This window comes from Chelmon rostratus, chromosome 13 (genome assembly GCF_017976325.1).
Source record: "Chelmon rostratus isolate fCheRos1 chromosome 13, fCheRos1.pri, whole genome shotgun sequence".
NCBI classification, from domain to species: Eukaryota; Metazoa; Chordata; class Actinopteri; order Chaetodontiformes; family Chaetodontidae; genus Chelmon; species Chelmon rostratus.
In genome coordinates this window covers 3,065,101-3,086,445 of record NC_055670.1, presented here as the reverse complement: position 1 = coordinate 3,086,445, position 21,345 = coordinate 3,065,101, and the positions used below count along the sequence as shown (strand labels likewise).

The window sequence follows — 21,345 nt, the reverse complement described above, 5'->3', positions numbered from 1 at the left end:
GTTTTGGCTGAGTATTGATTCAAAGGAACTGTTGTTGAACATCTGAAGGTTACGAACAAAACTTTTGGAAACCAAAATCTCGCTCTCGCGTCACATCTTGTTAATGGTCTAGTGCTGCATTACAACAGTTCAACGGCGCATTACCTTGCACTTTGATGGAGGCAGAGGAGGAGGCAGAGCCGTGGTCGTTAACGGCAACACAGGTGTAGATCCCTGTATCCTGAGGCATCAGATTACAGATCTTTAACAAGATGTCACCTGTGTCCCTGGAGAGCAGGAGGAAGACAAGGACAGGCACCACGTGCAGGAATTAGCGCGACCACAGTCAGCATGAAAGAAATGACACACACATGCACACGGTGTTACCTGATGTCTATGGTGAAGCGGCTGTTGCTGGTGACGGGGCTCTGGTCGGGGCCTTTCAGGGTGACGGAGGGTTTGGGTCGCCCGCAGACTTTGCAGCAGAGGACGACAGTCTCCCCGAAAGCACACACCACGTCTGACAGAGGGACGAGGAACTCTGGAGCCACTGCTCACAGGAAACACAGCACTGAACACCGGCTCCTCTGCTCCCACTCCACCTTCTACTGACGATGTAAATCCAAATGCCCTTTTTGCATCTTAATGAATTGAATATATTGTGCATTGTGCACTTTAAATGTGGAACATTTGTGTTTAGGATGCTCTGTTCATTGAGCCATGTGACTATGGAGTACCAGTATGGTCCTCTGGCCTGTGAACGTGACGTCATTCTTTCCCATCGTGTCACATTAGAGGACGGTTTTAATTCATTTTTCCCTGAACTCAAATTTAGAAAGCTATTTAGGCATAACAGATGCGGCCAGGTCAGGACTGATTCAGGCAAAATGTTGGCACACTCCGCTGTGCTCTGGCACTGCATGGATTAAATGATATCCTGCTTTGCTTTACATGGCAAGTCAGTGGGGATGCATGTGGACCTGAGCCCAGCTAGTGGCCCAGCTTTGGGAATCAGACCAGCGTAATGTGTGATGCCATCCATCACTGGCCTGGCATGATTCATCAATCGGGCACGCTGCCAACTCAATTTAAGGTGTGCTACTGGCAATTATGACATGCTGTAGTTAAACTGCATGTCGTAGGAGTAGGAAGGTCAAACAACATTGTGCTGAGCAGGTGGTGAGATGTGTGCAGGAGCCTCTCTGTGAACTTTACTTTTAAGCTTTTTGAGAAGGCCGGTAATGCTTTTGACTTGTCACACCTCCTGGCTGTCCATCAGGAAACCAAACTACATTAGCTGGATCTAATGTACAGGACGATACGCTGAATCAGGTGACTTGTGTGTCTCTTACCTTCCTGGATGAAGTTTGGGTTGAGAAGCTGCAAAACAGATGTGACCAAAGTGAAAGTTTAGGTGAGGTTCAGTTTGGTTTCTAAAACAACACACCATGTGTTAGTAATACTGTACTTCATGTTTTCTGTCCATATAAGAGCCTGAAATTCTTTTATTCTGTCATTTCCCAGTTGTTTTAGACATTTTTGAGGACAAAACAATCTGCTTTTGTACTGTTGAGACATGAACTCTATGCAGCATTTTGCATAATCAAGTCAGAAGTCTATTCAGGAAGTCCACTGTGTGTGTGCGTACCTCCATGCCTGTCTTCAGGTCAAGGTCATCGTCACAGTCTGACTCATCAGAAGTGTGAACCTCCTGGTGGACAATGAAGGAAGAAGACGAGAGGAAGGTGGAAGAATGAGAGAGGAGAGAGTGAGTGAGAAGCAGGAGTTTAAAAGGGGTTCAGGTCAGGGAGGAGTGGGAAGAAGCAAAGAAGACAGATGAGCAAGGGAGCAAAGGAAGAGAAGAAGAAGGGAACAATAGGAGAGGAAATGAGAAAAATGGAAGAATTGAATAAAGAGAGGGAGGCAGACACGGAGGAAAGAGCAGGAGAATACCGAGAGGAAAGGTTCAGATATCAGTGTAAATAAAAAAGAAAAGATATGTGAAAGATGGAGAAAAATATCATATATAAAGAGGAAAGAAGAGAGGTTGAAAAAGAAAGTGAGGAGGACGAAGAGCGCATCAGGAGAATAAGTATTTATTATTCTGTGGGGGGGTGTTTGAGCTTCATCATCACCGCTCCCTTACCCTCTCTGTTCCCCTTTCCTTCTTAGGAAGAGTGACCTTCCTCACACTTCATCACAGAGAGCTTAAACTATGTTTTTTCAGCTTTCTTGGCCTCAATACTAGGATGTAGGATCTCTATGTAAAGGTTTGTGTCAGTCAGCAGCAGGCAGGATCCAGAGAACCCAGAAAACCTTCACAGTCAAGCATACTAGTGCTGTAAAGTGACTGCTCAGCATGATCTGAGCTTGTGCCCTTCTTTGACATTCATAGTTGCACATAGCTCATACTTTAGGAGATACCATGCTAAACACTATTCACTGCTGTTAATGGAGAAAGCCTGTCCCGCTGGAGAGTTGCTATGCAGAAGTAAGTCATGTCTTTCATACATTCATAAGAAAGAGAAGTGGTGCTGATAAACAAAGTTGTGCATTTACATGGGTGTAGTGTGAATTTATGGTGGGAAGCCAAAGATGGAAATTTTTCTTCACATGGTGACTTCAGAATCAAACCTGATGCCGGACGTCACCCACATCCTTCATGTCAAAGATGCAGATGAAGGATGAGGAGTTACCTCTGAAACTATCACTGAACCTACCGCATGTGACGCGAAACATCGTGAGGATTCACATTAACATGTTATTGGATGTATTTTACAGTGTACACAAAATGCTTCTCTGGAGAGCTCCATAATGTTAGACCACTACAGAAAACACAGGTTAACACAGCAGAGTGAAAACAAATTCAAACTTAAATGAAGAAATCACTAAATTCTACCTCTATCCATGCACGAGGAGGGAGGAATAAATCACCACGCAAAAACACAAAAAGAAAACAGACTTTATTGTCCAAACGGTGCTTTTGAGGGTTTGGGGTAAATAAAACTTGCAGTGTTCTTCAGTGGTTCTCAACGTCTAATACTAACTAACTAACTAACACTTTGAAATGTGATTTTCATGTCTATTTCCCAGCCACTCCGACATGTATGACATGATTATGCACTGGAATCAGTTCATTGCAGCAGGATTGTTGTGATTGGTGGATTTGAGCAAATCCACACACTGCTTTCATACAGAGTTTGTGAACATGAAGAAGAAACCTTCAGCTGTGAATTGTTACTCATCTTTTTATGCCTAAACTCTGGTCATAGTTTGGTTGGCCAATCGAAGAGCCTCTACCCATCACATGATCCATAAATAGAGAACAAACTGAACCCAGCGCTGTCAGTAAAGTCTAGCTTCATGTCTGATGCAGGTTGAGAACCACCACTGGAGTCAGACACAGCAGCTGCTGTGTGTGTGTTTGTAGGTCAGCACACACACACACATGCGGCGCACACACGGGTTAAGAGGAAAAAATAAAAACCAAGTCGGGCAAAGGGGCAGGTGAGGGGTTTCGGCACACACATATGACATCACCAGCGTGCGCCGTCGGCCTGCTTTACTCACTTTGCCCTTCGCCCTGGTGGCAGGGGAGTCGAGCGGGGGAGGGGGCGTGGTTTCTTTGGGCTTACGGAGGAGGCCGTTCTCCTGACCCCTGAGCCCCACCGCGGAGACGTCCTTGGCTTCAGCGCGCTTCCTGGCACGCAGTGTATTCCATGACAGAGACTTCCTGTACGGTACAGGAACGACAAACATCAAGCAGCCAATCAGAGAGAAACTCAGCGGTGTCCAGCTTAATCTGGCTGCAGAGGCAACATGGCCATCAGGTCAGGACTTCCTTATAACCCTCTAGGGATCAAATGGTGGGGAAGTTTTCTATAGTGTGATGTCATGTTTCATGAGATGAATACACACTAATATCTATTCTGTCCAAGTCACCCTCATCTTTTCCCGCCTTGTTGCATTTTTGTTGTATTTACACGGGCAGAGAGAATACAGGCCACTGTCACAGCAGACATTTTGACTAGTTCATAGCAGGAAAAACACTGGCGCTCGTGATAATAATGATGGTTTAGTTGCATTTAGATGCTCCAGTGAGTAATACTACTACTAATAGTGAGCCGGCACGCACACTATCAGAGCTCTGGAGCCCCCAACAGCTTGACTGGAGTAGTACAGTCTTCATACATTTCATAATTCATTTTCAGCTACATTCTCAAATCTTTCAAAGCGAACTTATTTTTTCGTTATCATTATGCTTCTATTTAAAAAGTGTAACTTTAGCATGCAAACTGTGGGGAATGCTAAAAAACCCTACTATTTTAGTTGACTGACTGTCTCTCACCTGGTGGTGTCCTAGCACACTGCCAGGCTAGGCTAGTAAAGATACAGAGGAATGTACTGCTAGAGTCAGTCAATCAGAGATCCTCTATTAAAGACTACAACATGATAACAAACATCCTGGCCTCCTCATTTCTGCCACCTAAATGTTTAACTTCCTCATATTAATGACAAATTCTGAGAAAAATAATAATGCTGCATCTTAGTAGCTAATAATCATTAGAAAGTTTCTTATAATTATGAGACACTAAAAGACTATTCATTCGAAAACTATAAGATACCTGAGAATATTTCTCATAAATACAAGACAATACCTAAAAATAAAAATAAGATAACTTGGTGATAGATCTTTAATTTTAGAAGCAGAAAGGGCGTTACATCCTTATCATGTTAGAGTCAGAGCTGATCCAACAATAACGGACAGCAACATAAAGAGGTGGAGAACTGCTCCATCTCCAGCCTCCATCATTTCCTCTATGATATCCACATATCTATAGCCTCGTGTAGCAGAGGGTCCTGACAGGGCCGGTGTTGCCTGAAGCTGCAGCCAGACCCTTCTGGTCCGGTAAGATACAGGAGAGGAAGGACAGAGCGACACGACTGACTTTATTGAGACAGATAGTCTAGACTGGAGGAGAGAGCCATGGATGGGTGTGAGAAACAGAAACGGCAACATACTGCACTTTAACACAAGCACAGACAACATCTGAACATTTTCAACACTCACACACACGTGTGTTTCCTGTAGACTGGCAACTCATGTCATTTACCTTTAACTTATTTACCACTGTGCACAAGCAGTGGAGCGAGTGGTGGCAAACCCGTAATGGATCAAATGAATCCTCCACAGTTCATGAAAAATGCTTGTCACTGTCTCAATACTGTTTTTTCTATGTGCGACGTCATATTATATTAAGCATTTCTTTCACCAGTCACCTGCAAGCACTGTTTTCCAGTGATCCCTGTCAACAGGTAGTCATCAGATGTTAACACTTTTAAGAACACATAAAGAGCACATTATTTCTATCGTCTTCATTTCCAAGAAACAACATAAAGAAAGCTTTTCTTTAGCAAAACCTTTAATGAGATGTCTATTTAAAGTGTATACCTTCTGTGGAGTGTCAAACCGTTGAGGTTAGTAAAAACTCAAACACAAAACGTCAAAAGAAATGTCACCACGGTCACAACAAATACAAAAAGAAAAGGTGCACACAATATTTTGTTTGTTGCTCTAGTGTCAGGCGAGGTTACCCTCAGAGCTGTTTGATGGTTTCTGGACTTTATAGTCATAAAATCTTAATAAATAAAGCCTTGCTTTTTCACTTCAGTCATTCAGTCTAATTTCCTTCAATCTTCAAATCTAACCTTAATAACTGCTGATTTTGTTTGTGTCATCTTCCTCCTGAGGCAACACCTTCAGTCACTTGACTCCTAAATGTCTCTCCCTCATTTTAATCTAATCTAATGTATGACAGTGCACACAGAAGCAGGCAGACCGCTCAGTTTCACATTTGCTGTTGTAGTTTATTTACAAATATTAAAGTGAGTGTTAATCATCTTCAGCCTAACGCAGAACAAAACAATTCACCTTCACGTCGCTTTACTAAGTCATGCTCAAGTCCAAAAGGTTTATTTTACATATTTAAAATACATTTAAAATCATTATTATTAGACTACCAACAGTACAATGCTGACCGTTGCCATTAAATGCAACATATTGCACAGCCTGACTTCATTCATATTTTTTCTTATCTTAAATAGTGCAAAAGGGATTTTTTTTATTACAGGAATGTTCTAGAGCCTCAGTCGAAAAACCAAAATTTACTTGGTACAGTGAACTGCTGACATAATAAACAAAATCAACATGAAGGAGGAAAAGAATCCAACTTTGTCCGTAAAATAAAATAATAATTAACAAGGCAGAAAACAACAACAAGAGGAATAAACACAAATTTCTGTATTGATTGCCACAGACAACAAAATAAATCTTCTCCACTGCGGAGAACGGGGCTGAGTCCACCTGAATGCCCCAGGTGAGTGTTCTTACTTTCCAAAAACAGTAAAAAAGAAAAGAAAACGATACAAAGGAGAAAAAAAAAAAAGAAGAAAAAAAAACGGGGTGTTAGGAACTGAAATAAGAGTCCGGTTTAAGCTCCACATGAGTGTCACTGGTTTTCTTTCTCTGGTTTCCAGAGTCAGCTACAAGTTACAAGATTTTCTATCCAGTCTATTTCTGTGGGATAAATCCTCAGTACTCGTTTACATGGACAATGAGCAGTGTGTGTGTGTGTGTGTGTGTGTGTGTGTGTGTGTTCAGTTGCAAGCCTGAAATCCAATGGCTCAGAAATAAAACTGTCACTGCAGCAGCTTGATGGACAGTAAGAGAGCAGTTCTGTACCTTTTACCTCCAGGGAGGCAGTCAGGAGTTAAAATACAAAAAAAAAAAGTCTCCTATGAGGTCCAAGAGTTCGTACGGGAGGAGGAGGAGGAGGAGGGGAAGTATATGAGGGGAGGAGGAGTTAGGAGGTAAGGGCAGTGAGCAGTTAGGAGCTGGGGATGGGAGCTGATTCAAAAAAACTAGAAAAAAAAACAAAAAAAATGGGTAGACAGAGCTCTGTCGCCACAATTATCTCCTCCCATCCGCATGCTTGGTTTCGAGCCCAACCAGAAGTGCGTCTGTCTGCAGGTAAAGAAGTGCTGGGTGGGTGGAGGACTTACTTGATGTTGTTGGCATCGGCCACCGCCGCTGAGAAGGAGGAAGTAGAAGAAGAGTCTTTTATGGACTTTGTGGGCGGGCCCAAGATGTGTCCCGGCACCCAGCCCTCTGCGGCGGGCGATTGGACGTTGGCCGGCCGATAAACAAGGTACATGTTCTGCTGATTGGTGGCCAGGATTTGGACGGTCTCTCCCTGACTGACGCAGATCTCGTTCTCTTTGAGCGCGGAGTAGTCCTGAGTGACCGACATGGTGGAGGAGACGCCGTTGCAGCCGCCTTCGCTTTCCTGAAGAGGAGAGGAAAGGGCGGCGGAAAAGAGGACAGAGGAGTAGACGAGAGGAGAAAACACGGAGAGGAGGAGAGCGGGAGGCCAAAGAAAAGATGGAAATGATGGAGGAAGAGAGGATGAGGACAATGGAGGACAAGGTTATGGTGCGTCTATGTGGGTTGGATAACAGTCCTGCTGGCTGTGACGCCATTACAGCTGACCCAAACCTGAGGAGGAGCAGAGGGGGGTCAGGAGCAGGAAGAGGAAAAACAACAACAGTCAGAGCGTCAGAATCCTTTCAACCATCAGTCTCTGCTGTACGCAGCAGTCACACACAAAGGGTCTGATACATGCTGATGATTTAACAACTTCTCTCCCCAGAAACAGAGTCCGGGTTACTCTGAAAGATCCAAATCACCTGACAAGAGTGTGAGGCCTCTTTTCAAGGGAAACACTATTCAAATCATTTGTTCTAGGCCAGGGAAGTAAAAATCTCGTATCTCAAAACCTCTGCAAAGAGAAGCAGCTTTTAAAGGTTCTCACACAATATATCCTTAAATAATGTAGCATTTTGTTCCATTTTCGGTTGGCATCATTTTAACTCCTGACTCGAAAACCCTAAAAGGCTTGTTCTTCAGAACTTTTCTCCCTTGACGAGGGTCAAGGTGTTTCGACGCAGAGCATGGCAGGCTGTAAATTACAGAGTGAGCAGAGCTGTCCAGCCTCCTGCAGACAGCAAAAGGTTTTCAGTCAAAGTAGGCCAGAAAGAGAACAGCTTGGTACATATATATATAAACCCACACAGTATGCTGCTACACCTGCAGTAGCCCAGATTTCAACCTTGGCTTTTAGGGACAGGTAACAGACTCACAGGCAGCATGAAGGGAAAAAGTGTGCTTCATGGCCTAGTTCACCAGCCGTCTGCTGCAGGCTATGGTTCATGACGAAGTCAAGACGATGTTAGCGCAAATTTAAGGGGAGCTGTGTGTCTCAAAACCAGAGCCTGAAAAACTCAGAAAGTTGCTGAGACACTATGAGAAATCGTCCAGACCTATGAAAAAACATGTGTATCCTAAGAAACGTGAAGAACTGGGAGGAAAAGTGGAAGCATATGAGGTGTCCAGGCTGCAGGAACTCACCCTGGAGTCGAAACACGATGAACCGCCGTTGGAGGTAGACACTTTCATCTGGCTCCTCCCCCTCTCCGTCTCCTTGTCCCCGAGCCCGACCGCTGAGGACGGACGGCTGTGGGAGGACATGGTGGGCCGGTTCCCCGAGGACGAGCGGTTTCTGCTCAGAGAGGAGCTGCTGCCGGCTCCGCTCTTCTCCTTCTGGTACTCAATGGGAGACTGGAGAGCTACAATCACACACATACGGAACATTTATATTCTTCAGATGCTAAGCCAAGCATTGCCAGAGAACACTGTAGGGGTGTGTGTCCGTGTGGGGGTGTTTTCTCACCAGACAGGAAGTTGCTCTGAGCATCAAGCACTTCCTGAATGTGTCGGACCCAGACCTGCTTGATGTCGACGTTGGCGGCCTGCAGGGTGAAACGCTCTGACGAGCCGCGACACGACAGGACGAACTTACAGGGATCGTTATCCACACTGTCCTCCAGACCCAGGAAGGACACCTGAGGAGGAGGGAAGCAAAAGGACTGTCGTTTAGAGGTTTCTTCGTTTTACATTTAGAACACTAGAATCTCTATCAGGCCAATTACTATATAACTTAGTAATTCAAAAAAGTGGATTTAGTGTTAAGTTACTCTTGAATATGCTCATTACTACTCATATCCCTCACTAAAACAAACCCCATCCTCTGCACACCTTGATGCTCTTCTTGAACTGGTATCCGGGTGTGGACGATCCTTTCCTGAGCAGCTCGCTGAAGATGACGATCTGCTCAAAGAGGAAAACTCGTCGCTCTTTGGAGCGCGACAGCACGCCAGCGTCCTGCTCTGTTACGAAAAAGGTTTCCTGCTGCAGCAGCTTGCCCTGACAGGTCAGCTTACCCTGCAGAGAAATTTAATTGGTCAGAACAATCCATTCAGTGCACACTAGTCAGCTTTTCAAATCATTATCAGCAAGAAACAGGTGGAGGGCGTGCTGGAATGTACAGGAAGTGGACATACCTCGTATCCCTGCAGCCGACCCAAGTTCATCATGTCATTACACAGTTTAGGGACCTGAGACATCAAATCTACTGCTTTCTGTAAGAGCCAGAGAGAGGGATTTAAATCTTCGGTCATATCCTCCCACAGGCCGGACAATGAACGGGAGCATTAACACACATCCAGCCAAATCAATATGTGATAGCTTCAACACAAAAAATGAAAAATCAGCTGTGTATCTGATCCTGGATCCAGGCAGGGCTGAAAATACAAATCCTGCATGTGTTGTGTGAACTGTGATATTTCAGCACATGACATGTGTTTTTACCTCTATCTGTTCGCAGTCCATGCCTGCCTTGGAGCTGAACTTCAGGAAGTCCTGAGGAGAACCACAATCACAAGTTCAACAAGATGCCGTGAATCCATTTCATTACATTTACATACCGTGAACGTCACGCAGACAGCTGTGCCAGATACATAAAGACATAGACTGTCCTCTTCACTCACACTTTAAACAGGTTCTCTGAGAGATTCAGTTTGATTTATTTAGAGTCAGATTCTGCTTAACATGGAACCTTAAGATCTCAGTTTGAAGTCCCTTCAACCATTTCCCTCAAATCAGCTAACAGTATCCTCGTTTTAGACGTTTTTTTAATCTTAAGTGTCCCTTTCCCATTCTGCGCCGGTGCTGGTAAATCTGAGGAAATGGATTTGATTCTTCACTCAAGCTCTTTCACTGGTTTTGTTGTCACTTCTACACCTGTGGATAGCAGGTCACAGGCAAACTAAACACACAATACAGCTGCTGGGTTGGTGAGTCAATGGAAACAATCGTACGTTACCTTCAGTAGCAGCTGGTATTTGGTGATTCTCTGGATTGGTTTGATGAGGAAGTCGCTGATGGTCAACCTGGACTGGATGTCCTGCTGGATTCCCTATAGGACAAACACCAATAGCTTCAGAGTGCTTCTTTTTCGTCCATTTGTCTGTTTCAATGTTTTTGTGTGTTTGGTCAGTTCAATATCAAATAGAGCAGATAATATAACATAAAACAGACTCCAAAGTCTTCCATTAATTCAGTAACACAGCAACAGTAACAGTAAGAGCCAAAAAACATCACTTACATCAAAATATGTGTCATATTCTGCTACGATGAACTCTGACTTCGGCTTATTCTGACAATAAACCACGTACATGTGGAGTCTTCTCTCCTGGAACACAAGCATTTTTTTTCAGAGAGCAAATCACAGGGACGGAGGGATTTTCCAGGTCAAATACATTGGAATAGCACAAAGTCATCATCATCATCATCATCATCACTGCGTTCCACTCACGTGTTTGATGAAGAGCTCAGGAAGGTGTTCATGGTCTTCAAGACATTTCTCCAGCTCTCCTACGAAGAATCTGACCAGGTCAGGAGAGGGATGGCATTAGACAACAGTACAAACTCCTGGCAGTCTCCACCTGACCCCCACCCTCCTCCAGCCTCTGGACACCAGCGCTGAACTTACTCTCTGTGCCAGTCGTAGATCTGGTGGATGTTCCCGAAGACGATTTTGTCTTTTCCTTTCATGTCGTCAGGGATGCCCTTGTCCTCGATCCTCTTCATGAAGCCCTGCGGGGTCACAAAAGGTCAGCGGGTTGCTCTGCTCACTTCTCCTCAGTTAGTGATGACAAATTAACATCAACACATCCAGCTACAACAGAACAGCCCTGAGACTGCTGTGCTGAGGGGTTGCTAAGCACACTTTCTCATGTCAAAGCCACGTTTCAGAGGTTCTGTGCTCATCAGAAACTTACTAACTACAGTTAAGATGCTGACATAGAAAATGACAGTGAAAACGCTACAGTATGGGATCACATTGCCTGTACAGAACGGATAAGCTGACTGGGGTTTGCAGGACAGGATGAGCAGAGATGTGTGGGCGTCTCACCTCCACCACGATGCCCAGGTCTTTGACGTAGTCCTTCTCCGTCTGAATCAGCTCGTTCAGAACAAACCTGAGCAGAATAAACAGAGCACAGGAACTGTGTCAGCTGAGGACAAGCTATCACTGCCGGCCTCTCGCTCCTGCTGCAGCAAGGCGGCGGCATCGTCAGGAAGCAGCACTGCTACTTATCCCAGCGTAATCTGACGGCCGTGGTCGTAGAAGTAGCGGGTGAAGCAGTGATGATGAACTCACATGCGTCCTCTCATAGCTTTGGCTCGCTGCTCCAGCTCAGGGTTTCGTGGCTGGACGGGAGTGGTTTGCTCTGGTGGGGAGAGGGAGGAGAAGCCGGGGTACGCTCCTGGTTCCAGAGTCTGAGGGACGGAGAAGAGAAGGTCTGTGTTTAAGGGGGGGATTCAATACAACTATTATCTGTCCTAGACTCAGAAAAGCAGCTACACTACCACACTGTACAGAAATTAAATTCATCAGGGTTCTACACCCTCTGTCCTTAGACGCTTAATGATTATCAGAATAATGAGATTACTTCATGACACCAGAGGGCAGCAGGAGCTTGGTTTTAAATGGCCACAAGGAACAACTGTCAAATGGTGAAGTCAATGGTATTACCTGTGTATGCATGTTCTGTCCTGTTTATCTCCACCATTTCATAAGGTAAAGAACACACAAAGGCTATGCACCATTTTGGCAAATCTGAGGCCACAAAAACGGCTTAATCTTATAAAAATAATGCTTTTCCTCCAACTTGTGGATTTCATCCTGTCTGGAGCGTGTATGTGGGTAATTTATTAATAATTACAGCCACCTACTAATTACCGACTGTTTTTCAGTGAACTAGCTGGTCCACCTTCATTTAAATCTCATCCAGAATGACGACCTGGTATTTTAAAATTAACCTCGGAATACAATTACAAAAGAAACTTCAGCCCTCATTTTATCTTGTATTTGTCTCTGCCTATATTTTGGTGCATTTGCACTATTTAAAATATGCTGAATTAACTATTAGCAGTTCCTGTTTGCAATGTACCATGAATGCACAGACAGCTATGACTGGAATACCTTGATACTGAAGAAAACTTGAAAATGTGATGACTCTCAGGCAACTTCTGCTGTCATAAGCAGCGTCTTTTGCCTATGATTTCTTTATAGACCTTTAATATATCCTGGGGGAGTGCAGTGTGTTCAGATTTGACTGAGTTATGACTCAGAGAAGGAATATCTTTCCTGTCATGTCATAATGGTTCACTGTTCTGGATGGAATTTTAGGTAAATTACAAAGGAGCACAGTGAATATTTCATTCACCACTTCCCCTTGTAATGTTAATCCCGTCCCAATGAAGCTTTACATGCTTTTGTATGCATAAAATCATAAAACACGATCAGGCTAACTACACAAACTAGTGAAAATATATACATTACACACATATTGAACATAAGAACAATACGCTGCACATGAACACCACGCACATTCACTAGTGGATTCATTTGGTGAAATGAGCACAAAAGGATCTACACATGAGACAGCAGGTGAACAGGTTGTGTTCAGGCCTAAATTTCCTCATTCTGAAAACACATGATGTGTTTTTTCATTTTAAAGAAAAGCTGTTGGTTATTCTGCACGTGAGTATGTCCCATACATGTACACAATCACACACACTCACCATCTTGGTTTTAACCAGCTTTTCTATGGCGCTAACCAGCTCTGCAGCGCTGGGCACCTCAGAGGACGACTGCAGAGACGTTAGCAAGGACGAAGACTGAGAGAGGAAGAGGAGGGGAGGATCAAAAGCCACAGCAAGTTAGAAAGATTGGCAGTGAGGGGGAGAAGGCAGGAAGAGGAAGGAAGAAAGAAGAGTTATAGCAAGAAAACAAAAGGAACAAATGGCAGTGAAAGAGAGAAAAAGGTGTTAGCTAGCAGAGATCAGAGCTGAGCTGCACAAAAAGGCCAAACTAACTCAAAATGAATTATCACAAAGGATTGAATATCACAGGCTTGTAGAAAAATCAGCCTACATGTTAATCTAAGTTTCACTGGAGATCAATGTCAGCCTGCGAATGAGCAACAACAGGAGAAACCAGCAGCGATTCTCTCCTCCTCTCCCTCCTGCCCCCCCTCACCTTGTCGTCCTGAGCCGAGGGGTCCTTGATGATCTCCATGGGGGGAGGCAGAGGGGTGTGAGCCTCCTCGTCCTGCTCCTCCTCGCCACCGCTCTGCATCCCAGAGGACGTCTTTGAGAGGAGGTTTCCATCCTTACTGAGGACTCTCTGAAGGAGACGGAGACACAATTCACAGTTGGTTAGAAATGAAAACTCACTTCAAACTCCATTTCATTTATATCCAAAAGTGTTTAATGGACGCAGACTTAAGTGGCCAAACGTCGCATTCCACAGGATCCTGTCTGAGGAAGAGCTCTGTGGCTCCCACACATCACAAACCAAACCAGCTCCTCATCCTTATCTTTTCATCTTTTGAAACTTCTGTTCCTGCTCCGTCTTAGATACGCCTCCTTTGTGGCCATTAAACTACAGGAACTAAGAGAAGCAGCATTGCTTTCATTGGATTACAGTGTTATTTAGCTTTTATGAATTTGTTTTATTTTCATGATTTCATGGTTGATTTCAGCCAAGACACGAGGACATGGAAGTCCAGTGTTGCAGGGTTTTGATATGACAGTATCGCTGTATTAAAGTCACAAGGTTTTTATATTGTCAGTAATCAGTGAGCAATTTAGGAGTTTGATCACATCAAATTTGTGTGTGTGTGTGTGTATTTGTGTGTCAGAGCCCAAAAATACCCCTTAGACACGGAACAAGGAACTTAAGCTCTTCGCTGTGTTCTACGCAAACGTTACTAGTATGAATAAATCCATTTATAGCTCCATGACATGCTCACCCAGGCCTGAAGGAGCCCATACATGAGCTTTGGACTACAGATGCTTTACGGCCCTTCAGATATGTAGACGGAAACAGATAAGAATAAAACTGGCTTTGGTAAAACATATTTGTAGCTTAAAGAGTAGATTAAAGACCTAATTCATGTCATTTTACCATATAAATTTGGTGGTCGGGTGTTAGGAAAGACCGATCAGTCAGTTTGGGAATTATAGCAGGTCCAGTCTTGTATTTTAAAAATGGAACATGACACACATACCTATCACTGTTCAACAAAACAACAGTATTTACAACCAATCAGGTATATTAAAGGAATGCTAGCATTTTGGGAAATTCAGAGAAAATCAGACAGCTTCAGAGTTGTGGAATGTATATTTTTACTTCTGATGGATACACTTTCTATTATCCTGTTCTGAGTAAGACAACAATATATATAACAAAAATATTTTCCTGCAACAAATGATTAGAACTAAGATTATCTTCAAGTCGTGTTGGTAAGACAGTGAAAACGCTGAAGTCATCTCATGAAAGGAGAGGCTGACTTTAAGCTATGAAATGTCAGCAGTTTTGTGAAATTGCATTTATCAGAAATCAAACCACCAACAACAGCTGAAACATCTCCCTGCTTACCTCATCGATGATGTCATCCTGCAAGGCAAGGTCAGGCTGTCCCAGGTCAATACTCTTCCTGCTTTCCTCTCTTCCTGCTCCTGGTCCTGTCAATCAATCAGTCAATCAGTTCATTACTCAAATACGCAGAGCAAATATTTTCTTGCCATTATTGCATTTGTTAGATAAGTTAAATTAAGTTGTGTTTTAACAGATTTAGAAGAATCATATTTGTAGAAACATCTATGCCAGAACCTCTCTAAAGTCCCACTGTGACCTGAAATAAGTAATCTATTACTGTAAACATGTAGTTACAATTACAATGTCAAAGTTGACATCGTCACATGGTGACGCAGTCACAAGCAGGAGGTTGAAAACTTTCTCTGTTGGTGCGTTCACGGAAGCTCCGACATTAGAGATTTCATAGTCAGCCAATGAGCAACATTTTTAATGCAAGAAAAAAAACAACAATCACCCTAGATACTTGGAACAGTATTATGTGATAGTGATTTTCGCAGTGTACTACACTGAAGTGAAACCAATGGCTACATGATGGTATGCTTTCAAATGTGGCAGCTTGTGGCAGAATCCAATCAGAGCTGTCCTTTGGCTCAGAAAAGTCTCGTTATTCTGCTGTTGCTGATGAGTTTTCTACACATTTATGTCAACAGAACTCAACTTGTGGTCCTAGTACACCTGTAACATGTAAATAGTGTGTTATTATGCCCAAAGCCCTGTGGTTTTGTCTGTTGTTGATTTGTTTAGAACTGTCTCTCCTACCAGTCTTCTTCTGTTTGTTGTTGGGGAGCTTCTTGACGGAGCTGCCGTGGCTGAGGCGACGGACTGGACTTGTCAGCCACTTTCTCAGAGTGTTTCCAGAGCGTTTTGGACCAGGAGAGCTGGACTGCAGCGAGCTGAGGGATGGCTGCGGCTGAAGGTTCGCCACTGACTCTGTCTTTCCATCAGAGCCGCTAACAGGATAGTTTTCTGAAAGAAAGCAGATAAAGTTCATATTTTAGTGAGATCCAATCAAGCTGTAGTTACTCCGCTGCTGCAGTGTCCAAATGTTTTAGAGATGGCGGTTTGTCACAGTGGTGATCTAAGAAGCTTACATACGCAATAGACTGTTAAATATGTCATCAATTCAAAATACAACATGTAATACTGAGGATGTTCCATTAAAGCCCCCTTGTTCTGGTTTCATAATTTTCAAGTCTTTCTTGGCTCAGGATTTAAACACACGACATGTACAAGTCCTTCATGGTTTTCTTCATGCCACCCTGCTCCACTGGCTGCTTTGCCGTCACTCACACGGAGGTTGGTCTCTGTGTGCTCTGTGTTTGACGTTTATAGCTGACAAGGACATTAAGTCCGCCCACTCGGGCATCATCGATCATTAATCACATTAGTGCAAACTATCAGGTTTTCAGTCTGTCAGTTATTTCAATAAATCAGAAAAGCAGACGGAGGTTCTCTGAGTTACAAGAGCATCGAAACTATTCTTCACGTACGTAGATATTCTAAATCCTGTTTTGACTAGTCTGAAATGAGCTGCAGATATCTGTAATGCTTCTCTTGTTTTTTCCACAGTCAGACACATGTGCTTTGGTTATGTTCAGGCACATGTTATGGGGGCTTGGTAAGTGAGATCCAGATGACTGTTTCTATTAATGAAAAACAAAATGTGTTTCGCAGCTGCTCTCATGCCATGCTCTCGTCTGATAACACTGTCACTGCAGACACATGTATCCAATGTGGGACATAAATGTCCCCGCTTTAATATTATGTTTGTTTCCAGCTCTGTTGATCATTAAATAGTTGAATGCAAAAACCTACACGTCTTTTTAATTCAATGACCGAAGCAGAGGGGGAAATATTGGATTGTGTTTAAAGACAACCAGGAAGCAGGAAATAATAGAGACATCAATGTATAGTTTAAACCATTTAGAACAGTCTGTGTGTGTGTGTGTGTGTGTGTGTGTGTGTGTGTGTGTGTGTGAGAGAGAGAGAGTGAGGTCATAAGTGGGAGAAAAACGGTAGTCATGTGTCAGGAGTGTGGTAGATCAGCTGCAGTCACACACAGCTGGGAGCTATGGGCTGTGGCTGCTTTGGGGTTGGGCGTGTGTGTGTGTGTGTGTGTGTGTGTGAGTGTGTGTGTTTCAGACAGGAAATAAAAAGTTAAGGGTCAATGGTATCTCGTGAGATGTTCTGCCGTGCTATCTACGAATGGTAACCTTTTTATGTTAACCTTAGCTTCTCACCCTGTCCACACCCTCCCACCCTCCCTCCTCCTCATCTCTACTTTTTATCTGAATGTCTCCTACTCATGCGCAAACTCTACAAGCTCCAGATGACACAAAAACATGTGATATTCTGCTATTTCTGTGACAATGTTTCCTATAAATGAAATCACTTTCACTTCCTAGATCAGCACCAGCCATGTGCGCGAAGCCCAGACTGTGTTTGTGTTATTTAAGGTTGTGTGAGCACTGTGGGTTAATGAGTCTGCAGTAAAGGCAGCTGTTATTTTAGTTGTTATCAGCAGCGCAGCACAGAAACAACAGCAGCCAAGGTCACCCGGCGCTAGTTAGGTGCCTGTTTCTCTCTCTCTCTCATGAGCCAAACTCATTACACAAAAAACTCGACAGATCAAAAATACGAAGGAGAGGTGGAGTATCACATGGCCATCACCGGTGCAAGAGGACAACTGTACAGTCCATCTGCAGCAAGCCTGCTGGTGAAACCCAAACCCATAACTCTCTGAAGGTGCTGCATGGAATGGTGTTTCTATTTTTACTTCATTTGCATTAAACAAACACACTCATGCACGCCTTTGTTGGTCTTTTTCTTTGTAACTGACTGCAAGAATTCCTTTGTGATTGTGAGATAACTTAAACTTCAACTCACTTTCAGCCTGGGAGAACAAAGTAGAGTGGCCAAGCTGTCCTGAAGGCAAACCAGGGATATGCCAACAAGGCTGGCCACAACTTAACACGCATATATGCAGCTAAACAACACCACCTATTAGAAACCACTCAACAAAGGCTCATTTGAGCAAAAATGAAATTTATTTTAGTTTAATAAAAAATGAAGTTCCGCTGTATGTAAGCTTTAGACAGTTTTCTATAAACTCGTACTGCTATTGGAAGCATGAGTTGTCGCAGTCAGTCACACGATCTCCACAACCTTGTTTATCGCTGGTAATTTCCAAGACTGCCTGTCATGCTGGAGCTCATTCATCTGATATAGTGTCATCACAAAGCTAAATGGCCAAAGCTTTTTATTTGTGCGTGACATAGCCTCTTGCCCACATCGTTTAACAACGCTATCAAGTAATTTGCAATTACACCGACACCCCTGACAGAACACATCTGTTAATGCTGTATAGAGCACGCAGCTGAAGTATCAATGAGTTTATGGCACCAGTTTATGTGTGTAATACTGCCTAACATGACCAGGACATTATGTCGAGGGAGGTCTATATCCATGGTCTCTCACTTTGGATTGGACATTAACTGAGTGTGTTTGGATGTAGAGAGAGAGAACACGAGCCACCAGCTCGGTTAGCTCCGTCCACAGCTGGGATATCTGACGGTAACCAGGGTCTCTCCTCATACAACACTGCTTCTCTCCACCGCACCTCCATCTGACTTTCAGTAGATACTCTCTGAAGTGCTTCTGCGCAAATCCACTCATGTGTTCTCAAGAGAGGGAAACACGTCATAGTTCACCTGTTTACCTGTGTGCGCACTTTCAGCAGAACCAGTGTTAGTCACTGAGTGGCCTTGACAGCTGGCTGACCACAGAAACTCATCAGAGATGCACGCACACACACACGCACACACACGCACGCACACACGCGCACACACACAGCTGACTGATAAGACTCCATTGCTTGCTCCTCTCCTCCTTCAGAGAATAATGACAGTGTAGAACCACAGCGTGCTGCAGTCAGCTGACCAGTCACCACTACAACCATGCACAGCTGTCAAAGGACCATAACACCTACTGAGCTAAAAGCTTCATTCTTGTCCTTGGAAACAGCAGCATGACAAAAAAAAGTTTTTACACTAGCGGAACAAAGGTGACAAATTTTCAGACATGCCGGTCTTGGTGAGAAGTTGTGGATGCGACATGAGTTGTCCTTGACAATGAAATGCCAACTGATCATTCTTGATCTAGATTTTCAGGTTTGTATTTCATTTCCAACTGTATCTGTTCCTGGTAGCAGCACTCCCACGCCGATGCAACCAACACAGTGCTACAGCCTGGCATCCCTCTTACACAAAACATTTTTAACTTTCAGAACCACACACGACACCTTCCACTGCATGGCTATTAACAGAAAAGGCTGTTTTAGGAGCTGTAATAAGTTTCATTTTAGAAAGAGAAACCAGATTTGCCAGTGGTCATGATCAGTCATCATTAACTAAGACCCGATGTTCATTTAGGAAGTGATAATTAGAGAGGGAGTATTGCGGCGTTAGTACTGCGGGAACACTGAATAGTGTGCAAACTAAAGAGCACAGCAGCGTCACACTGACGGCCAAAGTCAGGTGAGACCAAACAAGGAAGCTTTTGTCCTGCAGCCGACAGAAAGACAGACCGTCTACTGTTAAAATCCCCATCACTCACTATCTTTAATCACACACACACGCACGCACGCACGCACACACACACACACGTAGATCAGACATGCAGTCAGTAGATACTGAACCAGTGATCTGAATGCAACAGAACAGGGTTTTTGTCTTGCTCTCTCGCGCTCTCTTGCAGACACACACTCTTGGTTTCACTCTGTAATTACAACACACACACACACACACACACACACACACACTTTCACTGTCTATGAATGGCTGTACTGACAAGAGAGTATTAAGACTCTGACCCACTAAGGTCAACACACACACAGACACACACGGACACACACACACGGACACACACACACTGCGCACGCTCGCTCCTCTTTGAACAACTGGTGTGTATCTGCCCCAACCACTAACTCACTGAACTCAGCTGTTCAGCCCAAACTGTAAAAACGCTGAGCTTTGTTTTGTTTCTGTTGTAGTTTACTTTTTTCCCCTCAACCTTTTCCTCAAGTTGTTCTTAACAGATGTTTGTCTATTTTTATGTATTTCCCCTCACATTTAATAACAAACCCAACCTAGATATGAACTAACTACAGTCTGATATCCAAGCTTCCATTCATCAGTAAGATACTGGAAAAGATGAACTCCTTTCTTAAAGAAAATAACATCCTGGAGGACGTTCAGTCAGGCTTTAGAACAGACCACAGCTCTGACTCAGTAATCAATGACCTCAGACTAAACTGATGAAAAGCTCGATTGACCATATAACTTCATAAATGGTTTTGAACAGCCTCTTGGTCTTTCTGACTGTGTGTTAAACTGGTTTAAAACAAACATCAAAGGGAGAAAGTTTGATGTCAGTCATGAGAAACATGACGTCTGTGTTGGGGCTGCAGGCAGCTGCCTCGGTCCATTACTGCTCTCATTATAGATGCTGCCACTTGGTGACGTCATTAGAGAGCACGATGTATGTTTTACATCTGTGCTGAACAAAATGATGCTGCAGCTCTAGACTCTGTTACTAACAGCCTTTTGGCAATAAATAAATGGTTGAGCAATAATTTCTTGAAGAAAAGTTAGGACAATGAAATCCTACAAGTCAGCCCTAAAACAGGAAGAAATGCTGTTTTGTAATCTGGGGAAGATGTAAGCTTCAAGTCCCACATCAACAAGATGATGAAAACTAAAGTACAACCATTTCTAAATAAAAAAACTCATTCATGCCTTTATTTCAAGCCGACTCGATTAATAACGTACAATTTACTGACCTCCCCCCCAAATAAAACACTGAGTCACCTCAGCTCATTCAAAACTCAGAACCAGAACATAGACTTTGCAAATGGTGTTTGTATTTTGTGGCCTTCAGCCTGCATTTATCCGGAGCACTTTACAATAATGCCTCTCATTCTCGACACACACTCAAACACTGATCTGTCAGTCTGTCTATGACGATTTGACATATAATACATGCACATATAGGAACTACAGACCTGCTGATCAGCGGATGACCTCTCTGCTCTCTTAGTTACCAAAGGAGTTCAGACAGCTACCAGTAACTATCCGTGTTCAGGAGATGGATTTGAATAGCAAAATCCATGGAATTCCCCTTTAACTGCTAATCAGGAAAACGCAACACGAACAAGACTCACTACAAAGGTGATGGAAGAGAATAAAGAAGTAGTACAGTATTTGTAAGTACAGTATGTAAAAAGTACTGACATTGCAGGTGTCTTTCTCTCTGCCTGCCTGCCTGCTCTCTTCCCATCATGCTTTTCTGCCATTGACAGGAGTAGACAGTAATCTGGCATGATGACATTCCTCTCATACCTCTCTCTCTCTCTCCCCCCTCTCCCCCCGTGTCATAAGTATTTGACAACACACAAAAC

General features: G+C 43.6%; 1 protein-coding gene across 1 annotated transcript in view; it reads right to left on the bottom strand.

Moving 5' to 3' along the window:
* kalrna (kalirin RhoGEF kinase a) overlaps nucleotides 1-21,345 on the bottom strand; it is a 124,552-nt gene that overhangs the window by 2,441 nt on the left and 100,766 nt on the right. The window contains exons 41-61 of the mRNA XM_041951472.1: nucleotides 15,648-15,854; nucleotides 14,889-14,974; nucleotides 13,485-13,631; nucleotides 13,028-13,123; nucleotides 11,601-11,719; nucleotides 11,352-11,418; nucleotides 10,929-11,032; nucleotides 10,752-10,821; nucleotides 10,542-10,628; nucleotides 10,260-10,352; nucleotides 9,746-9,796; nucleotides 9,439-9,516; nucleotides 9,134-9,319; nucleotides 8,769-8,940; nucleotides 8,447-8,664; nucleotides 7,042-7,325; nucleotides 3,550-3,712; nucleotides 1,628-1,690; nucleotides 1,332-1,359; nucleotides 367-529; nucleotides 145-266 (exon numbers count right to left, since the gene is read on the bottom strand). Coding sequence (XP_041807406.1) covers nucleotides 145-266; nucleotides 367-529; nucleotides 1,332-1,359; nucleotides 1,628-1,690; nucleotides 3,550-3,712; nucleotides 7,042-7,325; nucleotides 8,447-8,664; nucleotides 8,769-8,940; nucleotides 9,134-9,319; nucleotides 9,439-9,516; nucleotides 9,746-9,796; nucleotides 10,260-10,352; nucleotides 10,542-10,628; nucleotides 10,752-10,821; nucleotides 10,929-11,032; nucleotides 11,352-11,418; nucleotides 11,601-11,719; nucleotides 13,028-13,123; nucleotides 13,485-13,631; nucleotides 14,889-14,974; nucleotides 15,648-15,854 — 2,604 coding nt within the window. The remainder of the gene's footprint in view (nucleotides 1-144; nucleotides 267-366; nucleotides 530-1,331; nucleotides 1,360-1,627; nucleotides 1,691-3,549; nucleotides 3,713-7,041; nucleotides 7,326-8,446; nucleotides 8,665-8,768; nucleotides 8,941-9,133; nucleotides 9,320-9,438; nucleotides 9,517-9,745; nucleotides 9,797-10,259; nucleotides 10,353-10,541; nucleotides 10,629-10,751; nucleotides 10,822-10,928; nucleotides 11,033-11,351; nucleotides 11,419-11,600; nucleotides 11,720-13,027; nucleotides 13,124-13,484; nucleotides 13,632-14,888; nucleotides 14,975-15,647; nucleotides 15,855-21,345) is intronic.